This window comes from Mytilus trossulus, unplaced genomic scaffold (genome assembly GCF_036588685.1).
Source record: "Mytilus trossulus isolate FHL-02 unplaced genomic scaffold, PNRI_Mtr1.1.1.hap1 h1tg000234l__unscaffolded, whole genome shotgun sequence".
Taxonomy (NCBI): Eukaryota; Metazoa; Mollusca; class Bivalvia; order Mytilida; family Mytilidae; genus Mytilus; species Mytilus trossulus.
Genome location: NW_026963315.1, coordinates 2,842,456 through 2,859,909, shown reverse-complemented (window position 1 = coordinate 2,859,909; position 17,454 = coordinate 2,842,456). Strand labels below are relative to the sequence as shown.

Below are 17,454 nucleotides of genomic sequence, written 5' to 3'. Positions count from 1 at the left end.
ATTTCGACTTCAGAATTGACAGAAACTAATAGTCTAATAGTCTAAACATATTTATTTATAGTGGATTGGGAAACAAGTTTTGCAACTTATATTAATCCCTTTCCACTTTGCGGGTGCGAGTGCTGCCTTGTAGCGGCATTAGCCTACTCTTTTTCGAAATCTACAAGGACAGAAACTTAAAGGATGACTGTGAAAATTACAGTTTTGAGTCATCAAAATCATTTCAATTTTAAACTGTTACCTTCCCTTTATTGGTTTTCATCGATTTTAGGAAAATGGAAGGATAAATCATGAAGTAAATGCGATACAACAGTGAAACAAGTTCGTTGATGCTACGAGTATGAGCATACTCATGCAGTAATGATAATTTGACAATCTGTTTTTGAAAAGGGGCACACACTTTTAAGTTATTTGAAAATGACTGAAATAAGGTGAAAAAATTGTGTGGTTTGTTTTCTCTTATTTTTTAGTGTAAATTCACATTGCAATAAGACGTGTCACGGTACTTGTCTATCCCAAATTCATGTATTTGGTTTTGATGTTATATTTGTTATTCTCGTGGGATTTTGTCTGATGCTTGTTCCGTTTCTGTGTGTGTTACATTTTAGTGTTATGTCATTGTTCTCCTCTTATATTTAATGCGTTTCACTCCGTTTTAGTTTGTTACCCCTATTTATTTTGTTTTTTGTCCATAGATTTATGAGTTTTGAACAGCAGTATACTACTGTTGCCTTTATCTATATCTTAAATATACTAGAACATTAAGACAACCCACAGTTGTTGAAAAAATAATTAATTTTAAAAAATAGTGTTTTTATTGACATTTAACTATTTGTCTGCAATATAAGTAAATAAAATATACATAAACCAGTTGAAAAAACAATAGTTCTATTGCAATTCACAATATAGGAAATTTTCTTCAGAAGGGAACATCTTTCAATATGGTACATGTTTCAAATATTAACACCTATGCAATTAACTATTCAGAATCTAATGCATTCTGGGTAACATTTTCAAAAACTGTACACCAAAATTCTAAACAATAAAAATTCAGCCAAATTATTTTCATTTTGGTGTATGAACAATGAGATTACCCATAGTCTGAAAAGGCCATTTGGTTCAGAATTTATGTGCATTTATGATGCATAATGTAGAGATCACTAGAATAGGGCAGTCTGCACTAAAAACCTTTTCAACTACTAGTCCGAAGACCAATATTCTGACACTTTTCTTATTGGGCCAAACAAAATTTTGCAAAAACTTAAGTCTGAATGAAATTTTACTAGTCTGGGGTATGGAACTAGTGGCTAACAGTACAGACTGCTAGGGCGATAAATATTATGAAGTGAAAACCTGGTTTTTTCTGCATATCTTGATCATACACCAATACATCCCTCAAATATGACACGCCTTTCCTTAAAGTGACATCACTTCCTCCTCGTCTGTTTACTCGAACAATAGACTCAAGCTTCCAGTCAGAGAAAAATATGAAATCTGTAAATAAAGTTAATCCAAACCAGTGTAATTTTTCTGACAAAACGGTTGGTTCAAAATTTTTTAATTTTTTATAAGTTTGTTAACGGGTCAAAGTAAATACTTTGACAAAATTTTATGAAAATTAAAAGAGCCAAATAAATTTTAGTGAAAGTGTTGGGTACCACCTTAATATTTATAAATTAGCCATTTTGAATTAACAAGTCCCTAGACTATCCTGTGATATTTGCTGTTTTTACCTTAGAACTCATCTAAGCTGTCTTATTTCCATTGTCAATTTATGTAAGATTTGAAACAATTCTCCATAAATTGAAAATGCATTTTTAATAAAGAAAATATACAAGACAAACATTATAAGTTGTCATTATGTATAAGCATTAATTTCATTTTTTCTACCATTGAAGGAATAAAAAAGTTTATTTCCACAGCATCAAAACATTACACATTTAACCTAATGGACCAAACACTTCCAATTCACCAGTCTTGTATAACTTTTATACATTATATTGCATCTAATGCAGTAACAATGATTTTGCATGTTTCATTTTGAAAATTTACAAAACTCAAAAAGTTTGCAAATGTAATTATTAAAGCCAAAAGCTACAAAAAATAAATGTTTAAAGTCCAGGAATTTTTTTAAATGTATGATTATCCCATAAATGATTTAACAATAATTAGGAGATAACTGTATTGTATTTTAAGCTCCGATGGCAATTGTTAATTGATGCCATGTAAATAAATGACATTATCCAATCAAAATGAATGTTTCAAACGTTGTTGCGTTATAATTACCTTTATATGCAGCTATACCAAATGGATGAGCAACGTGAATTCCTTCTAAAGTTTTTACATTTTCTCCGTCTAAATCACAGTGCTGAATCCTAAAAGATACAAGAAAATGTCATGTTTTGTTTTTCAAAAATATTTCAATTCATTTCTTTCAAATTGTAGTTAATCACGCAATTTTAAAGTAAAAACTTTACACATAAGGTATAACTGGCAGGCTCATCTGTATTTATTTACTGTAAATTCAGAAATTATTGCAAGGTTTTTATTATTGTAAAAAATGCAAGAGTTTAAAATGCAATAATTTAAACTCACATTTTGAAATGTTTTACATGAATTAAACAGATTTTTTCTCAAATCGTAATAATTAAAATCGCATTAAAGTTTAAAATGACAAAATCACAATAATAAATGAACGCAATAATTTCTGAATTTACAGTAATCTTTAGAGCTATTTTCCTAATGCTTGTAGTATAAAGGTTTGGTCGACTTCCTTGCTTTGTTTGTATAAATCTATCAGTTTATGCCTAGACTGCTGTTTGGTTTAAGGCAAGGCTCTGTGTTAAAGGATGTACATTGACCTATAATTATGGTATACTTTTACAAATTGTGACTTTGATTGAGATTTGTTTCATTGGCTCATACCACATCTTCTCATATCTAGACCCAATAAGTCCAAGACTTACCTGTCAAAGTAAGCATCAACCCAGTACAATCTATCAGTACTTATATCTAGACTTAGTCCATTCGGCCATCCCAGCTCATACTGTCTGATTTTTGTCATGTTAGTCCCATCTCCATAAGATCTAGCTATATAGGGACTCTGCATCGAGTTCTTCATCCAATCAGAATAAAACAACCAACTGAAAATAAATGTTCATACTTCAATAAAATTTCAAGTTCTTATAAATATTCTTGAGAATTTAGGACATAAGGTTTGGTTGGGGTCTATTATCAACCCTTTATTTAGCTAAAAATAAAAAAAAATAAAATAAGGATCCATTATCATAATGAATCATAACTAAATCAATGTCAGACTAGATAGGAAATATATCTCAACAAAAACAGTCAATTTCCATTGGTTTTTTTGGACTGGAAACAAATAGTGAACACATCAACAGAAAAGATGTCCAATGCTTTACAATAAAGGATCATAAAGCCTGACAAAAATAGTCATACCTAACTATCTTTCATATCTTGAAACCCTTTTTATCGTGAAACAAAGGACTAATCATTAGGGATAAGCAAGGCTGTTTTCAAAACCTACTCCTTTAAAATATAAAATTAAAGCACAAATAAATGTGTTAAACAAAATGCGATATTATCTAGGATCTATGAAAAATCAATTGAAATTTTGAAATTTTATATCATAGAAAAAGCTGATTTTTTTTTTTTTTTTTCAAAAATTGGTACCTGCGTAAATTTAAACATCCAAACTTAATAGATGAACTTACCCTTTTAGGGGATGAACAACAACAGATCTAGGTTTACCAACACCTGATATTAGAATCCTTCTATCTTTTGGTTGGTCCAGATTCAGAACGGAAACCAGTCCAAGAAAGAAATCAGTATAGTACAGGTTCCTAGAGATCCAGTCCACGCACAATCCTTCCACTGATCTAACTTCTTTTACCGTTAATGGGGTGGGATCTGAAACAGAGAAATAAATATTGTAAATTCAGAAATTATTGTGAGGTTTTTGATAATGTGAATAATGCAGCTATTTGAATCCCAAAAATTAAAACTCGCTTTCTTTATATGATACATATATTCTTTATGGAGCTTATTGATACTGTACAATAATGAACTTCAAAATTGGTTTGTCAAACTCATAATTAATATGCTTAGATCAATAATTTCTGAATTAATAGTACTATAAACTTATTTATTTTAACCGATTCTCTTTCATAGTTTGACCATTTCTAGTGGACTTTATTGATATATATTCATATATGAGAAAATCCAAGTATCATTTACTGTGAATTAATTTATTTTTGTGGGTACCAATTTTCGTGGATTGAGGAAATTTTGCATGTGGTGGATATTTGATTTCATGGTTTTGCAAAAATCTGCATATTACCTTGTAGAAAAATTGTATTTCATTGAATACTTAATTGCGTGGTTCATCTGTATCCACGAAATGCATGAAAATTAGTACCCAACTAATAAAAATGAATCTGCAGTATTACAAAACAATTCATTTTTGTAATACTTTTTTGCCGTGAAGGTTGCTAAAAAAAATGATCCTGAAATTTTGTTGTTCACAGTAGTGAGTACAAGTAAATTTTAGGTAAACAGAAAAATATTATTGAGAGGGTTGCCTGAAATTCAAAATGATGAATATATTCCTTTCAGAAGTTTAAGTGTATTTCACTGTTAAAAGGAAAAGTTTGAAATATAAAGAGAAAAGTCAAAAGTATTGGTTCCCTTAATACTATAAAAGATATATGTACCAGTAATGCATGGATGATTTTAATCTATTTTCATTCAAAGATTCCATGCTATGAATCTATAACAGTACAAAGACATACTGTGAATACCTATTGTAAGTGTGAATTTATTTGCCAAATTCGGCACACAAGCAAATAGAAAATGTCTAAATAGCTTATAATATCATTTTATTTCATGGTTTACCTTTTTCCTATGAAATACACGAAAGATTGTATCTAAAGAAAAATTATGATTACCTTCAGACCCATCAACCTTTGCTTTCATGATAGCATAATTTCTGATATCAGAGAAGTACACAGTCTGGTCTTCGGCCAAATAATCTAGGGCAACATAGTTAACTCCCCTTCTCCCGCTGTTCTTAGCAAACATTTGATACATGGCATCACTAGCCTCAGACTCATTGATAGGAACAGCACGTACAGAATACTTGGCAGCATATAGTAGAAATTTATCTATCTCTGAAAATATAAATACCCATTTTATAATGTTTTACTTAGAACCATACCAAAGTTAAAAGCACAGGGAATTAGAAAACACTTTTCCCCTACACTCTCATCAATTCAATTTTAATTGGAAATATATTGCATTATTATATAACTGATCCTATTTTATCAATATGAGGTACCTTGAAAACCTCCAGTATAATCAATTCTTGAAAACACCTTTTATAATATATATACTCAGTGAATCTTGAATCTTGGGGCTGTTCCAAAATTAAACGCATAAGGGATAAGAGGCACTTTTTTAACACCCTGGCCAGTGGCTACCCATAAAATAAACTTTTTGGTTTTACATATAATTCGAACAAAGTTCTACGAAAAATGCAACCACCCATTTCTAATTAATTTGAGTGCCTTTGATCGTTCTGTGTCATTTGGTCTCTTGTGGAGAGTTATCTCATAGCCAATAATACCACATCATCTTATTCAATACTTACTAGTACAATTAATGCCATTATCCTGTAGTCTGTATCCTGTATTACAAGCACATGAATGTCCCAAATGAGTCAGTAAGCAAAAATGTTCACAAGTAGCACCGTCACAGGCATTAAGTCCTAGATAGAAAATAAATATTCAGTCAAACCTCCATATAAGGGCAGTCAAAGGGATACAACTAAACTATTTAACTATTTTGAGATCCTAGTTAATCTTCCTAGGTAGTAAGTTATACTAAGTTTTCTGGTTATTTATTTTGTGACTTTGACTGGTCTAATTACATGTCTCCATTCAAAACTCATGCCTATATATACCCGGTATATGATTTTTTTTAATGGAAATAACTGTGTTATTGCTCAAAGTACTCTCAAACAATATTGTTGAAACAATTTTTCAGTAAATAGGGGGAAAAAAATTTGTCAATAACATTTAAAAATATAAATTTTATTGGCATACAAAATGTTTTTCTTGATATCGATCTGATAAGTTAGTCCTTTTTAGCTGATTTTTAAAGTTTGTTCTTCTGTTGTGCTGTTAAATCACTGTTCCAGATATATTTTAATACAGGGAGGGTGTAGCAATCACAAATATGTCTAACCCCACCTCATTTTTTATGTGCCTGTCCCCAAGTCCGGAGCCTGTAGCTCAGTGGTTATCATTGTTTGACATCTGTCATATTGTTTTTCGTATAAATGTTTTGTTGTAAAATAGGTCATCAGTTGTCTAAATTGAATTTTTTCATATTTTTCATGTTGGGGCCTTTTTAAGTCAGCTTTATGTACAGTCATTGGACAAAAGTGAGTTCCCAGTCAAAAAAAGTCCTATCATTTCAACTAAAATCGATAATTTTCAAAAAATTATTACGAAGTAACTGTATGAGCGATTTTCTAAATATAGATACCAAAAGATGTAGAAATATCTGAAGTTTTATTGTTTATTTGGTTATAACATTATTCATGCTCATTTTAATTTTCTGACGAGATAATCACAATGAAAAAAACAAACTTGAAAAGTTTGCTATCATTCTAACCAAATTAAATTCGTAAAAATTTGCATTTGAGTTAAACTTATCAGATGATGAAAACAAAACTAAAGAAAATTATGACTGAATAAACAATAAAATTTCAGACATTTTTACATCTTTTGGTATCTATTTTATAAAAATCGCTCATACAGTTAGTTGGTAATATTTTTTTGAAAAATATCGATTTTGGTTGAAATGATAGGACATTTTTTGAGTGGGAACTCACTTTTGTCCCATGACTGTATAGATAGTTGTTTCAGACCACATCTCCGTATTTTTTATAAAATTGAATTAAACAGTATGCCACCATGTGACATAACCATAAAACTCTTCATCAATAATCCAGCCATGTTAATAAATAAAACATACCTATGGGTTGTAATGAGGTATGATAAGCTACAACTGCATTAGGTTGTGCTTTTTTGTCTCTGAATATGGGTGCCACTTTATTTTTGCCGAGCTTGTCAATTCTAGAGATCCCTATCTGAGTCCTGTCTGCCCAGTATAATTTGTCATCTAGGAGGGTCAGACTGACAGCTGCTGGAATATTGGAACCACCAGATAGAACCATGAAACTGAAGTATAAAATGTATTCTTTATCCATTATTACACCTTATATGAGTATCCAGGATTTTGATTGGTTGATAGATAATGTGTTTATCACGTAATTTCTTTTATCTTTCAGTGTATTTTTCATGAATTCGCTCTGATAATATAAATAATCTTCATATTTCTCTATTTGATGGGATATTTATGCATATTGATAAGTCATTCACCCTTTTTGTTAGCTCACCTGGCCCGAAGGGCCAAGTGAGCTTTTCTCATCACTTGGCGTCCGTCGTCGTCCGTCGTCGTCGTCGTCCGTCGTCGTTAACTTTTACAAAAATCTTCTCCTCTGAAACTACTGGGCCAAATTAAACCAAACTTGGCCACAATCATCATTGGGGTATCTAGTTTAAAAAATGTGTGGCATGACCCGCCAAACCAACCAAGATGGCCGCCATGGCTAAAAATAGAACATAGGGGTAAAATGCAGTTTTTGGCTTATAACTCAAAAACCAAAGCATTTAGAGCATATCTGACATGGGGTAAAATTATTTATCAGGTCAAGATCTATCTGCCCTGAAATTTTCAGATGAATCGGACAACCCGTTGTTGGGTTGCTGCCCCTGAATTGGTAATTTTAGGGAAATTTTGCTGTTTTTGGTTATTTTCTTGAATATTATTATCGATAAGAGATAAACTGTAAACAGCAATAATGTTCAGCAAAGTAAGATCTACAAATAAGTCAACATGACCAAAATGGTCAATTGACCCCTTTAGGAGTTATTGCCCTTTATAGTCAATTTTTAACCATTTTTTGTAAATCTTAGTAATCTTTTACAAAAATCTTCTCCTCTGAAACTACCAAGCCAAATTAAAACAAACTTGGCCACAATCATCATTGGGGTATCTTGTTTAAAAAATGTGTGGCGTGACCCAGCCAATGAACCAAAATGGCCGCCATGGCTAAAAATAGAACATAGGGGTACAATGCAGTTTTTGGCTTATAACTCAAAAACCAAAGCATTTAGAGCAAATCTGACAGGCAGTAAAATTGTTTATCAGTTCAAGATCTATCTGCCCTGAAATTTTCAGATGAATTGGACAACACGTTGTTGGGTTGCTGCCCCTGAATTGGTAATTTTAGGGAAATTTTACTGTTTTTCGTTATTATCTTGAATATTATTATAGATAGAGATAAACTGTAAACAGAAATAATGTTCATCAAAGTAAGATCTACAAATAAGTCAACATGATCAAAATGGTCAGTTGACCCCTTTATGAGTTATTGCTCTTTACAGTCAATTTTTAACCATTTTACGTAAATCTTAGTAATCTTTTACAAAAATCTTCTCCTCTAAAACTACCAGGATAAATTAAAACAAACTTTGCCGCAATCATTATTGGGGTACCTAGTTTAAACTAGAGGCTCCAAAGAGCCTGTGTCGCTCACCTTGGTCTATGTGAATATTAAACAAAGGACGCATTTGAATTCATGACAAAATTGTGTTTTGGTGATGGTGATGTGTTTGTATATCTTACTTTACTGAACATTATTGCTGCTTACAATCCTTCTATCTATATTGAACTTGGCCTAAGAGCTTCAGTGGAAAATGTTAGTTAAAATTTACAAATTTTATTAAAATTGTTAAAAATTGACTATAAAGGGCAATAACTCCTTATGGGGTCAATTGACCATTTAGGTCATGTTGACTTATTTTTAGGTGTTACTTTGCTGTACATTGTTTCCCTTTACAGTTTATCTCTATCTATAATAATATTCAAGATAATAACAAAAAACGGCAAAATTTCCTTAAAATGACTAATTCAGGGGCAGCAACCTAACAGCAGTTTGTCCAATCCATCTGAAAATTTCATGGCAAATAGATCTTGACCTGATTAACAATTTTACTCCCTGTTAGATTTGCTCTAAATGCTTTGGTTTTTGAGTTGTAAGCAAAAAACTGCATTTTACCCCTATGTTCTATTTTTAGCCATGGCGGCCATCTTTGTTGGTTGGCCGGGTCACGCCACACAATTTTTAAACTAGATACCCCAATGATGATTGCGGCCAAGTTTGTTTAAATTTGGCCTGGTAGTTTCAGAGGAGAAGATTTTTGTAAAAGATTACCAGGATTTATGAAAAATGGTTAAAAATTGACTATAAAGGACAATAACTCCTAAAGTGGTCAACTGACCATTTTGGTTATGTTGACTTATTTGTAGATTTTACTTTGCTGAACATTATTGCTGTTTACAGTTTATCTCTATCTATAATAATATTCAAGATAATAACAATCTCTATCTATAATAATATTCAAGATAATAACAAAAAACAGCAAAATTTCCCTAAAATTACCAATTCAGGGGCAGCAACCCAACAACAGGTTGTCCGATTCATCTGAAAATTTCAGGAAAGTTAGATCTTGACCTGATGACCATTTTTACCCAATGTCAGATTTGCTCTAAATGCTTTGGTTTTTGAGTTATAAGCCAAAAACTGCATTTTACCCCTATGTTCTATTTTTAGACATGGCGGCCATCTTGGTTAGTTGGCGGGGTCACCGGACACAATTTTTAAACTAGATACCCCAATGATGATTATGGCCAAGTTTGGATTAATTTGGCCCAGCCGTTTCAGAGGAGAAGATTTTTGTAAAAGTTAACGACAACGGACGGACGACGCCGGACGCCGGACGCCAAGTGATGAGAAAAGCTCACTTGGCCCTTTGGGCCAGGTGAGCTAAAAATGTGTGGCATGACCTGGCCAACCAACCAACATGGCCGCCATGGCTAAAAATAGAACATAGGGGTAAAATGCAGTTTTTGGCTAAAACTCAAAAACCAAAGCATTTAGAGCAAATCTGACAGGGAGTAAAATTGTTTATCAGGTCAAGATCAATCTGCCATGAAATTTGCAGATGGATCGGACAACCTGCTGTTAGTTTGCTGCCCCTGAATTAGTCATTTTAAGGAAATTTTGCCGTTTTTTGTTATTATCTTGAATATTATTATAGATAGAGATAAACTTTTAACAGCAACAATGTACAGCAAAGTAAGACCCAAAAATAAGTTAAAATGACCAAAATGGTCAATTGACCCCTTAAGGAGTTATTGTCCTTTATAGTGCATTTTTAACAATTTTCATAAAATTTGTAAATTTTAACTAACATTTTCGACTAAAACTTTTAGGCCATTTAGTTCAATATAGATAGAAATAATTGTAAGCAGCAAGAATGTTCAGTAAAGTAAGATGTACAAACACATCACCATCACCAAAACACAATTTTGTCATGAATTCAAATGCATCCTTTGTTTAATATTCACATAGACCAAGGTGAGCGACACAGGCTCTTTGGAGCCTCTAGTTGTAGGTATTTGACCAAAAAATATATGCTATTTTTGGTAAAAAGACATTTTTACATTTCTAGGATCTGAAGTTTCTGACAGCGCCAATTTTAACATTGTTTAAAGTTTATATATATCATTACATTGATTGATTGATTGATTGATTAATTGATTGGTATTTAAAGCCACTTTCAACACAATTGTATTTTTAAATCTTTAGCTTTAATATTCTCAGATTTTTTAAACCGTGTACATAATAAAGGAGATATACCACAGCACAAAAGTTAATACTGTTCTTGAAAACACATCATATTTTACCTAAACTTTCCATCATAATCCACACAACCGATATGGTCCAATCGGTAATCTGTCCAATACAGCCGTTTCGTAACTAAATCTAATGTAATACTAGATGGAGCCACCACCTTCTTTATTGGGAATGTGTATCTATGACTACCATTCATAAAAGCTCTCTCAATTCTGGCATCATGATGAGGTTTACTCCCATAGTCAGAAAAGAACATGTATCTGGAAAAATAAGAAGAAACTATAAAGGAGTAGGGGCATTAAGGCCTAGTTTTGGCCCAAGAAAATGAAATGTTTGATAACCATTTCAAATTGGCACATAATGTTTAGAAATGCACAGAGTCAAGAAATATAAATGAAAAACATTAAGATTTTTAACTGATGACGTCACAATTACATCATAATATGTACTGTTTTCACAAAAACGATGAAAAATACAGAATTTATGCAGTTTTCTGACTTTATTTCCGTTGTGGAAACATCCTGCACAGCTGAGAAACAACAAAATAATTTTACAAAAGCTTTATTATAACTATAAGCATTATTTCACCAAATATAAAGTTGTTTCTTGAGTGCGCACATACTTTTTCAGTCTAAAATATACTTAAAATTTGATGACAAAAACAAGGAAAATCACGAAATTTAACAAAATATGCAAATTAGGTTATGATTTGTTGCCATGGTAACTTGTTATTTGTTTTGATTTTCTTCGTACCTCATACCTTAGACAAGTTTTCAGTAATTTAAGAATATGCACGATAACCTTAAAATTTGCAGTAATTTTTGGGCCAAATAAGGCCTTAATGCCCCTACTCCTTTGTTTCAATAAGATGACTGACAGAAATTATCATAATCATTAATATATAACTTTACTGTGGATTCACTTATTTTTGTGGGTACCAATTTATGTGTTCTGTGGAAAATTGCCTTTTTAGTGGATAAGTGATTTTGTGGTTCTGCCAAAGTCTGCATAAAACCAAATAGAAATTTGTATTTTGTTGAATATTTAAATTCGTAGTTCACCTGTATCCATGAAACCCACAAAATGGGTATCCAACAAATAAATAATGAATCCACAATAATTTAGGGAGGAGACCTTGGTAAGGGAAACAACTCTTGAAAGAAAGAGTAAAACAGATTTTTTCATTTCTGTTTTACACAACTACTCATTCACAGATTTAGCTCCCTTAAAACAGGCCTGCCTTCTTTAACATTCAAGCTTATAATTATCTGAAACATTTAACATTTTAGAAAGATCATAGACGCACAATTTCACTTAGTACTACTGTACAATTGACAGTTCTCAAGTGTCAGGCTCATTACAGAGCTGTACATAGATGTGTGTTGCATTGTCTTTTTGGTTTTTTGTTGCACTTAAATGTTTTTGTTGTTTCATTGTTTTCCTCTTATAGTTGAGGTGTTTACCTCAGGTTTAGTTTTTAACCTGAATTTGTTTTTTCTAAATCTATTTATGACTTTCAAACAGCAGTATACTAGTGTTGCTTTTATTTACCCAATATTTTTTGGAAGAATATTGCTGTCCTGTTTCAAATAACAACCTTGTTATAATGACTATTACACATTTGTAGTACAAAATGATAACTTGTACACAACATATATAATAGAACTTGTTTTTGAGATAATTCGGTTGTAAATGATTCTCTCTAGATTTTTCATTCATTTCAGTCAAGCACCAAATAATTTCATGTAAAAAAGTCTAAAATAGCGTAAATAATTTAAACAGAAACAATACTGAGGATTCATTTATTTTTCGTGGGTATTAATTTTTCAAGGATTAATGAAAAATTGCATTTTCATGGATATTTGATTTTGTGGTAATGTCAATCTCTGCATACAAAGGCATATAGTATATTTGAAATTTGTTAAACATTTAAATTTGTGGTTAACCTAAAACCACAAAATCCACAAAAATTGGTAATCAACGAATATTAATGAATCCACAGTAGTCTACTAACCCAGCATTTGGATCTACAGCTAATCCTCGTGGAATCTGGAGATTATCGCTGATAACATCTCTCTGTTTCTTTGTTTTGTAGGAATATACACCAATGATCTTTGCCCTTTCATCCACATAATAAATATTCTGAGCAATCCAGTCATATGCAAATGATGTGGGTCTATATAAACTTTTGATAGGTAGAACACTTTTAACTAACGTTCGAATATTTTTTTCATATATCTGTAAAGAAATTCAGTAACAACTATCAAGATTATATTGAATGAATAACTGCTCTTAATTTATTATATAATAAAGGTCACAAAAATAATACAACATCTGAAACAAGGATATATTTATATTTATCAAAGTTGTACATATAGCAATGCTAGTTTGTTATGTTTGGTACAGAACATGTGTTTATGCTATTAATAGAAAGGTCTGTTTGATTGGATATATAAAGTATACAGGAAGAATTTCATGCATGGGTGGTTCGATAGTACTTAAAGTCATTTGAGTCATTGCATTCAAGTGCTCTAGATGCTTTTTTCAAAATAAATAATTATAAAAGTTCTTTATTTACAGGTTGATAGTCTAAGTGGAGTCGCAAATATTGATGTTGCAGTGCTAGTTAGAGATAGACAATTTTCATAATTTTCATTCATATAAAATGAATTACATGTACTTATTACCTGAATAAAAATGCACTTGACTTTTGCAAGTGGCTACTGCCATGTGAGAGTTTTGTATTATATTGATAAATGTTTAATGTTCGGTTGAGGTTACGAATTAGAACATAAGTGGATATCTATAGAGACACTATGCACAATTACATGAACACATTTCCTTGCTTGGAAACTTTAAATTTTTAATGAAACCCTAATTTTGCAAATATATTTAAAGGTTCAGTAAATAATGAATGTGTATTTTTCTTTCACATTATCATGTTCACTGAACTGTGAAATCTGAGTTTAACCTCTAATTTGGCATATTTAATAAACTGATAACCTAAGTTTTAGATTTGGCAATGCCCCCTCCAATGAGAGAGAGGCATGATATGTTTTGGTTATGTCCATCTTTCTGTCAAGCTTGAATAGGTTTAATCTTTAGTTAAAGGTATTTGAAATTTTGATTGAAAGTAGCTTTTGGTAATAAACTTGAAAGTTAATATCATATAAAAAAGAAAATGTGGTATGATTGCCAATGAGACACAACTCTCCACAAGACACCAAAATGACAATACGTATAAGAAATCATGTTTTTTATTAAATGAACAGTTTACTATAGCTAAAAATGCTGATTAATGGTTTAACTGTTCCCAGTTCAGACAAGTTTATAAGTCAGATTGCTTGCTAGCAAGGTAACAGTGCCCAGAAAGACATGTCACCCAACCTTGACTTTTGATATTCTGACTCACGAGTTGACCAATAAGCCCTTTGTTCAAAATGCAGCACTAAATAAAAATTTTAAAGTCTTTACAAATAGTGATCTCATGCTCATGAGAAGAACACACTCCCATGAGTACTCACTCAGCCCACACGTCAGACTAAATTAACAACTTCTTATGGTATTTTAAAACATTATTTAAATAGTTAGTAAAAAATTACAATGCAATAGACAACTTTCAAGTTCGATGCATTTCCGTCAAAAACTCTGGTAGTGAACGTCATTTGTGCGTTAAGGGGAGGCGTCACTTCCATTCCAATGTGGAGTGAGTGGTTGGAAAACTATAATTCTATATTGTACAAATTATTCGGCAAATTGAATTCTCAAAATTGACAATCAGCATTGCTGTCATTAGGGAATTGTCATTAAGTACCTACAGAACAACCAATATTTCTAGTTTATCCTGCACAATGACAGTCACTAAGACACTTGATGAATATAAATAGTGCAGGGATACAGACGACCTCCTCTATCTGGTAAATGACGTCATAAAGGCGCGTATAATTGACAAGTTTTTTCTGGTGACGGATGAACTCAAAAGTGGTCTATTGCTTAAACCATAACAAAGTGAAGAAAAGCTTTTGAATTACTTTACCTTTTTCTCTTCCCCGTCAATCCAGAACATGAGGTTTCGTTTGATGTCAAAATCTAGGTCATCAACTTCTACTTTTAAGACATCCTCCTGGTCACTTCCTGTTGGGTCCATTTTAATGACCTTGTTACCAATAGCTACATATAATTTCCTTGGTGCTCCTGAATTAACAGGGGGAAAAAACGAACTGGTTAGTATATTTGTATTCATGATTTCTACAATACAATATATTACCTGTATGAAACAATCTGTATGGAATGTACACGGAATATAGTAGGAAAATTGCTTTGAATTCCTACCAGAAAAGAGTAATTTTCCAGTCAGACAGTAGTAGGAATCCACACGGAAAATAGGCGAAAAATTTAAATTAGCCGGAATTTCTTAGTAGGAATATTGTATATCAGGAATATGCAAATTAGGAGGAATAATTTGGTAGGAAAATAAAATTCCTACTAGTAAACCTGGTAGGAATTTTTCAAAATTCCACCCAGAAAAAAATATTTTCTGGTAGGAATCTAAAAATATACAAAATGTAAGTGTATATTCAAAAATACACAACTGGGTCAATGATAAGTTTGAATCTCAACAACAAAGAACAAAGGAAATTCATGGAATCAATTCCTTTTTAAACAAATAGACTTTTGAAATGTTTAAGGAAACTGCATGCAATATATGCAAGCTATAGAAAGTGTTATACATAAAGAACATGTAGATCTAAATTAGTTTAAAGAACAAATAATGAGTAAGATTATGCACTATTAATGAATTATTAATTGATTACTAAATATTTTTGGCAGGCAGATAAAAAAATCATCTTGAATGTATAAGAATTACCTTAATTTAGTCTTGATTATCCATATTTTCTTACATTTCTACATTGTTATGTTGTGTGACCCTAGCTTGCATCATTGTATTCCAACACAACTTTTCAATCTTTCCCCTCCAACTTTTGAATTTGTGAACTGGAACTTGCTTGCATTTAACATTGCAAAATGTGTGTTATTTGCAAACAGGAATCCAGTTCAAGATAACTTTCCAGGTAGAAAGATTTTCTGGTAGGAATATATAAATAAATTCTGGTAGGAATTTTAAACATGTAGTAGGAAAATAAATAATCAACACAGATTTTCAAAACAGAAAAAAATCTATACAGACTTTAACAATTCCACCTAGGTAGTAGGATTTTTGAAGTAGGAATATTAAAAAATCCAGTCAGACTTTTGTTCATTTTCCATGTCCGTCTACTTTCTATATAGAATCTTTGAATCTAGGTGGATTCCTACTTCATTCCTACTAGTGTCTGGGTGGAATTCTACTACTTATTTCGTACGGGTACACTCCAATTATGTATTAGGTTGACACATATTTTTGTACACCCCCAAAATTGTCCTGCTATCTTTCATTTGTTGCAAGCACATTTCCACATAATAAAGAAAAATTATCAAAGGAAGTTATTAAAATGTATCAGAAATGTGTAAACATATGATTCAGGGGTTCAAAGACATTATCATGATTATAAAAAAAAATCCTTGGATGCTTGGGGGGGGGATTGAAGGCACATTGTATTAATAATACATGGGTAATGGGTATCAGAGCAACTTTTCACACTATAATGCACTATAATTCTCAATTACAATTGTATGGGTGGTGGGTGCTGACAATAACTGCCTTCCAACCCCCTATACATTTTTTTCTGGAATAGTCCTAATGCAATATGACTTGCAACACACTTTAATTAAATGACATCCCACGTCAATTCACCAGACACTATTAAATATTTGAACAACAGTCTACATTTATGGAGTATTTGCCATGATTTTAACATCTAACAAGTATTGAATTGAAATAGGAATAACAAAACTTTGAAGAGTTCCACCATCAATTAGCCATTTTTCTGTTGTTGTTGTTTTTGTTGTTATCAAATTTATTTTTCACATAACAAATTGCATAGACAATGTATCTGATATTTGTAAGTCAAATCCACAACTAAATGTTGCAAGTATATTACTGTTGTTCTTTAATTTCAGCCATATAGCTATACATAAGGGGAATTTCTAAAAATAGATAGCCAATCAAAAACAACATACCATCCTTTGCTCTAGATCTGCAGTGTATCCCATCATGCTGCTGGTAACCAGGGTAACAGGAACAGCTATAAGATCCATTAAAGTTGGAACAAATGTGATCACAATACTTATGTTTATGTCCTCCGCATTCATCAAAGTCTGAAAACAACAAGAGAAAATTATTCTGCCTAAATTATAAATCAGTATGCATTAACCATCCTTTAAGCAGGTTTATTTTGCAAATCTAATTTCATTTTTAAATGATGATTTTTCTTTTTGAGAATCAAGTCCTAATCAGAGGCCTAAGTTTATTTATAAGGAAAATATGGTTAAAGTTTTTACAGATAGCATTAAGCTTCATATATCCTTTAATTTAAGAATAAACAGGTATATGATATGCAAAAAATTGTAAATCATGCACCTACATTGAACTTTTTTAGCCCCTACAACTTGACCATGTTTACCTTCTCTATATTTGAGTTCCATTTTTTTTTTAAATTCTAATT

The 17,454-nt window shown here is 31.6% G+C and overlaps 1 protein-coding gene across 1 annotated transcript in view; it reads right to left on the bottom strand.

Annotated features, from left to right (window-relative positions):
• LOC134701240 (low-density lipoprotein receptor-related protein 2-like) overlaps nucleotides 1–17,068 on the bottom strand; it is a 113,074-nt gene extending 96,006 nt beyond the window's left edge. The window contains exons 1-11 of the mRNA XM_063562370.1: nucleotides 16,970–17,068; nucleotides 14,886–15,043; nucleotides 12,864–13,087; nucleotides 10,900–11,109; nucleotides 7,060–7,265; nucleotides 5,669–5,785; nucleotides 4,968–5,189; nucleotides 3,735–3,930; nucleotides 2,967–3,143; nucleotides 2,287–2,375; nucleotides 1,354–1,494 (exon numbers count right to left, since the gene is read on the bottom strand). Coding sequence (XP_063418440.1) covers nucleotides 1,354–1,494; nucleotides 2,287–2,375; nucleotides 2,967–3,143; nucleotides 3,735–3,930; nucleotides 4,968–5,189; nucleotides 5,669–5,785; nucleotides 7,060–7,265; nucleotides 10,900–11,109; nucleotides 12,864–13,087; nucleotides 14,886–14,996 — 1,693 coding nt within the window. The 5' untranslated portion in view covers nucleotides 14,997–15,043; nucleotides 16,970–17,068. The remainder of the gene's footprint in view (nucleotides 1–1,353; nucleotides 1,495–2,286; nucleotides 2,376–2,966; nucleotides 3,144–3,734; nucleotides 3,931–4,967; nucleotides 5,190–5,668; nucleotides 5,786–7,059; nucleotides 7,266–10,899; nucleotides 11,110–12,863; nucleotides 13,088–14,885; nucleotides 15,044–16,969) is intronic.
• Nucleotides 17,069–17,454: the final 386 nt, after the last annotated feature.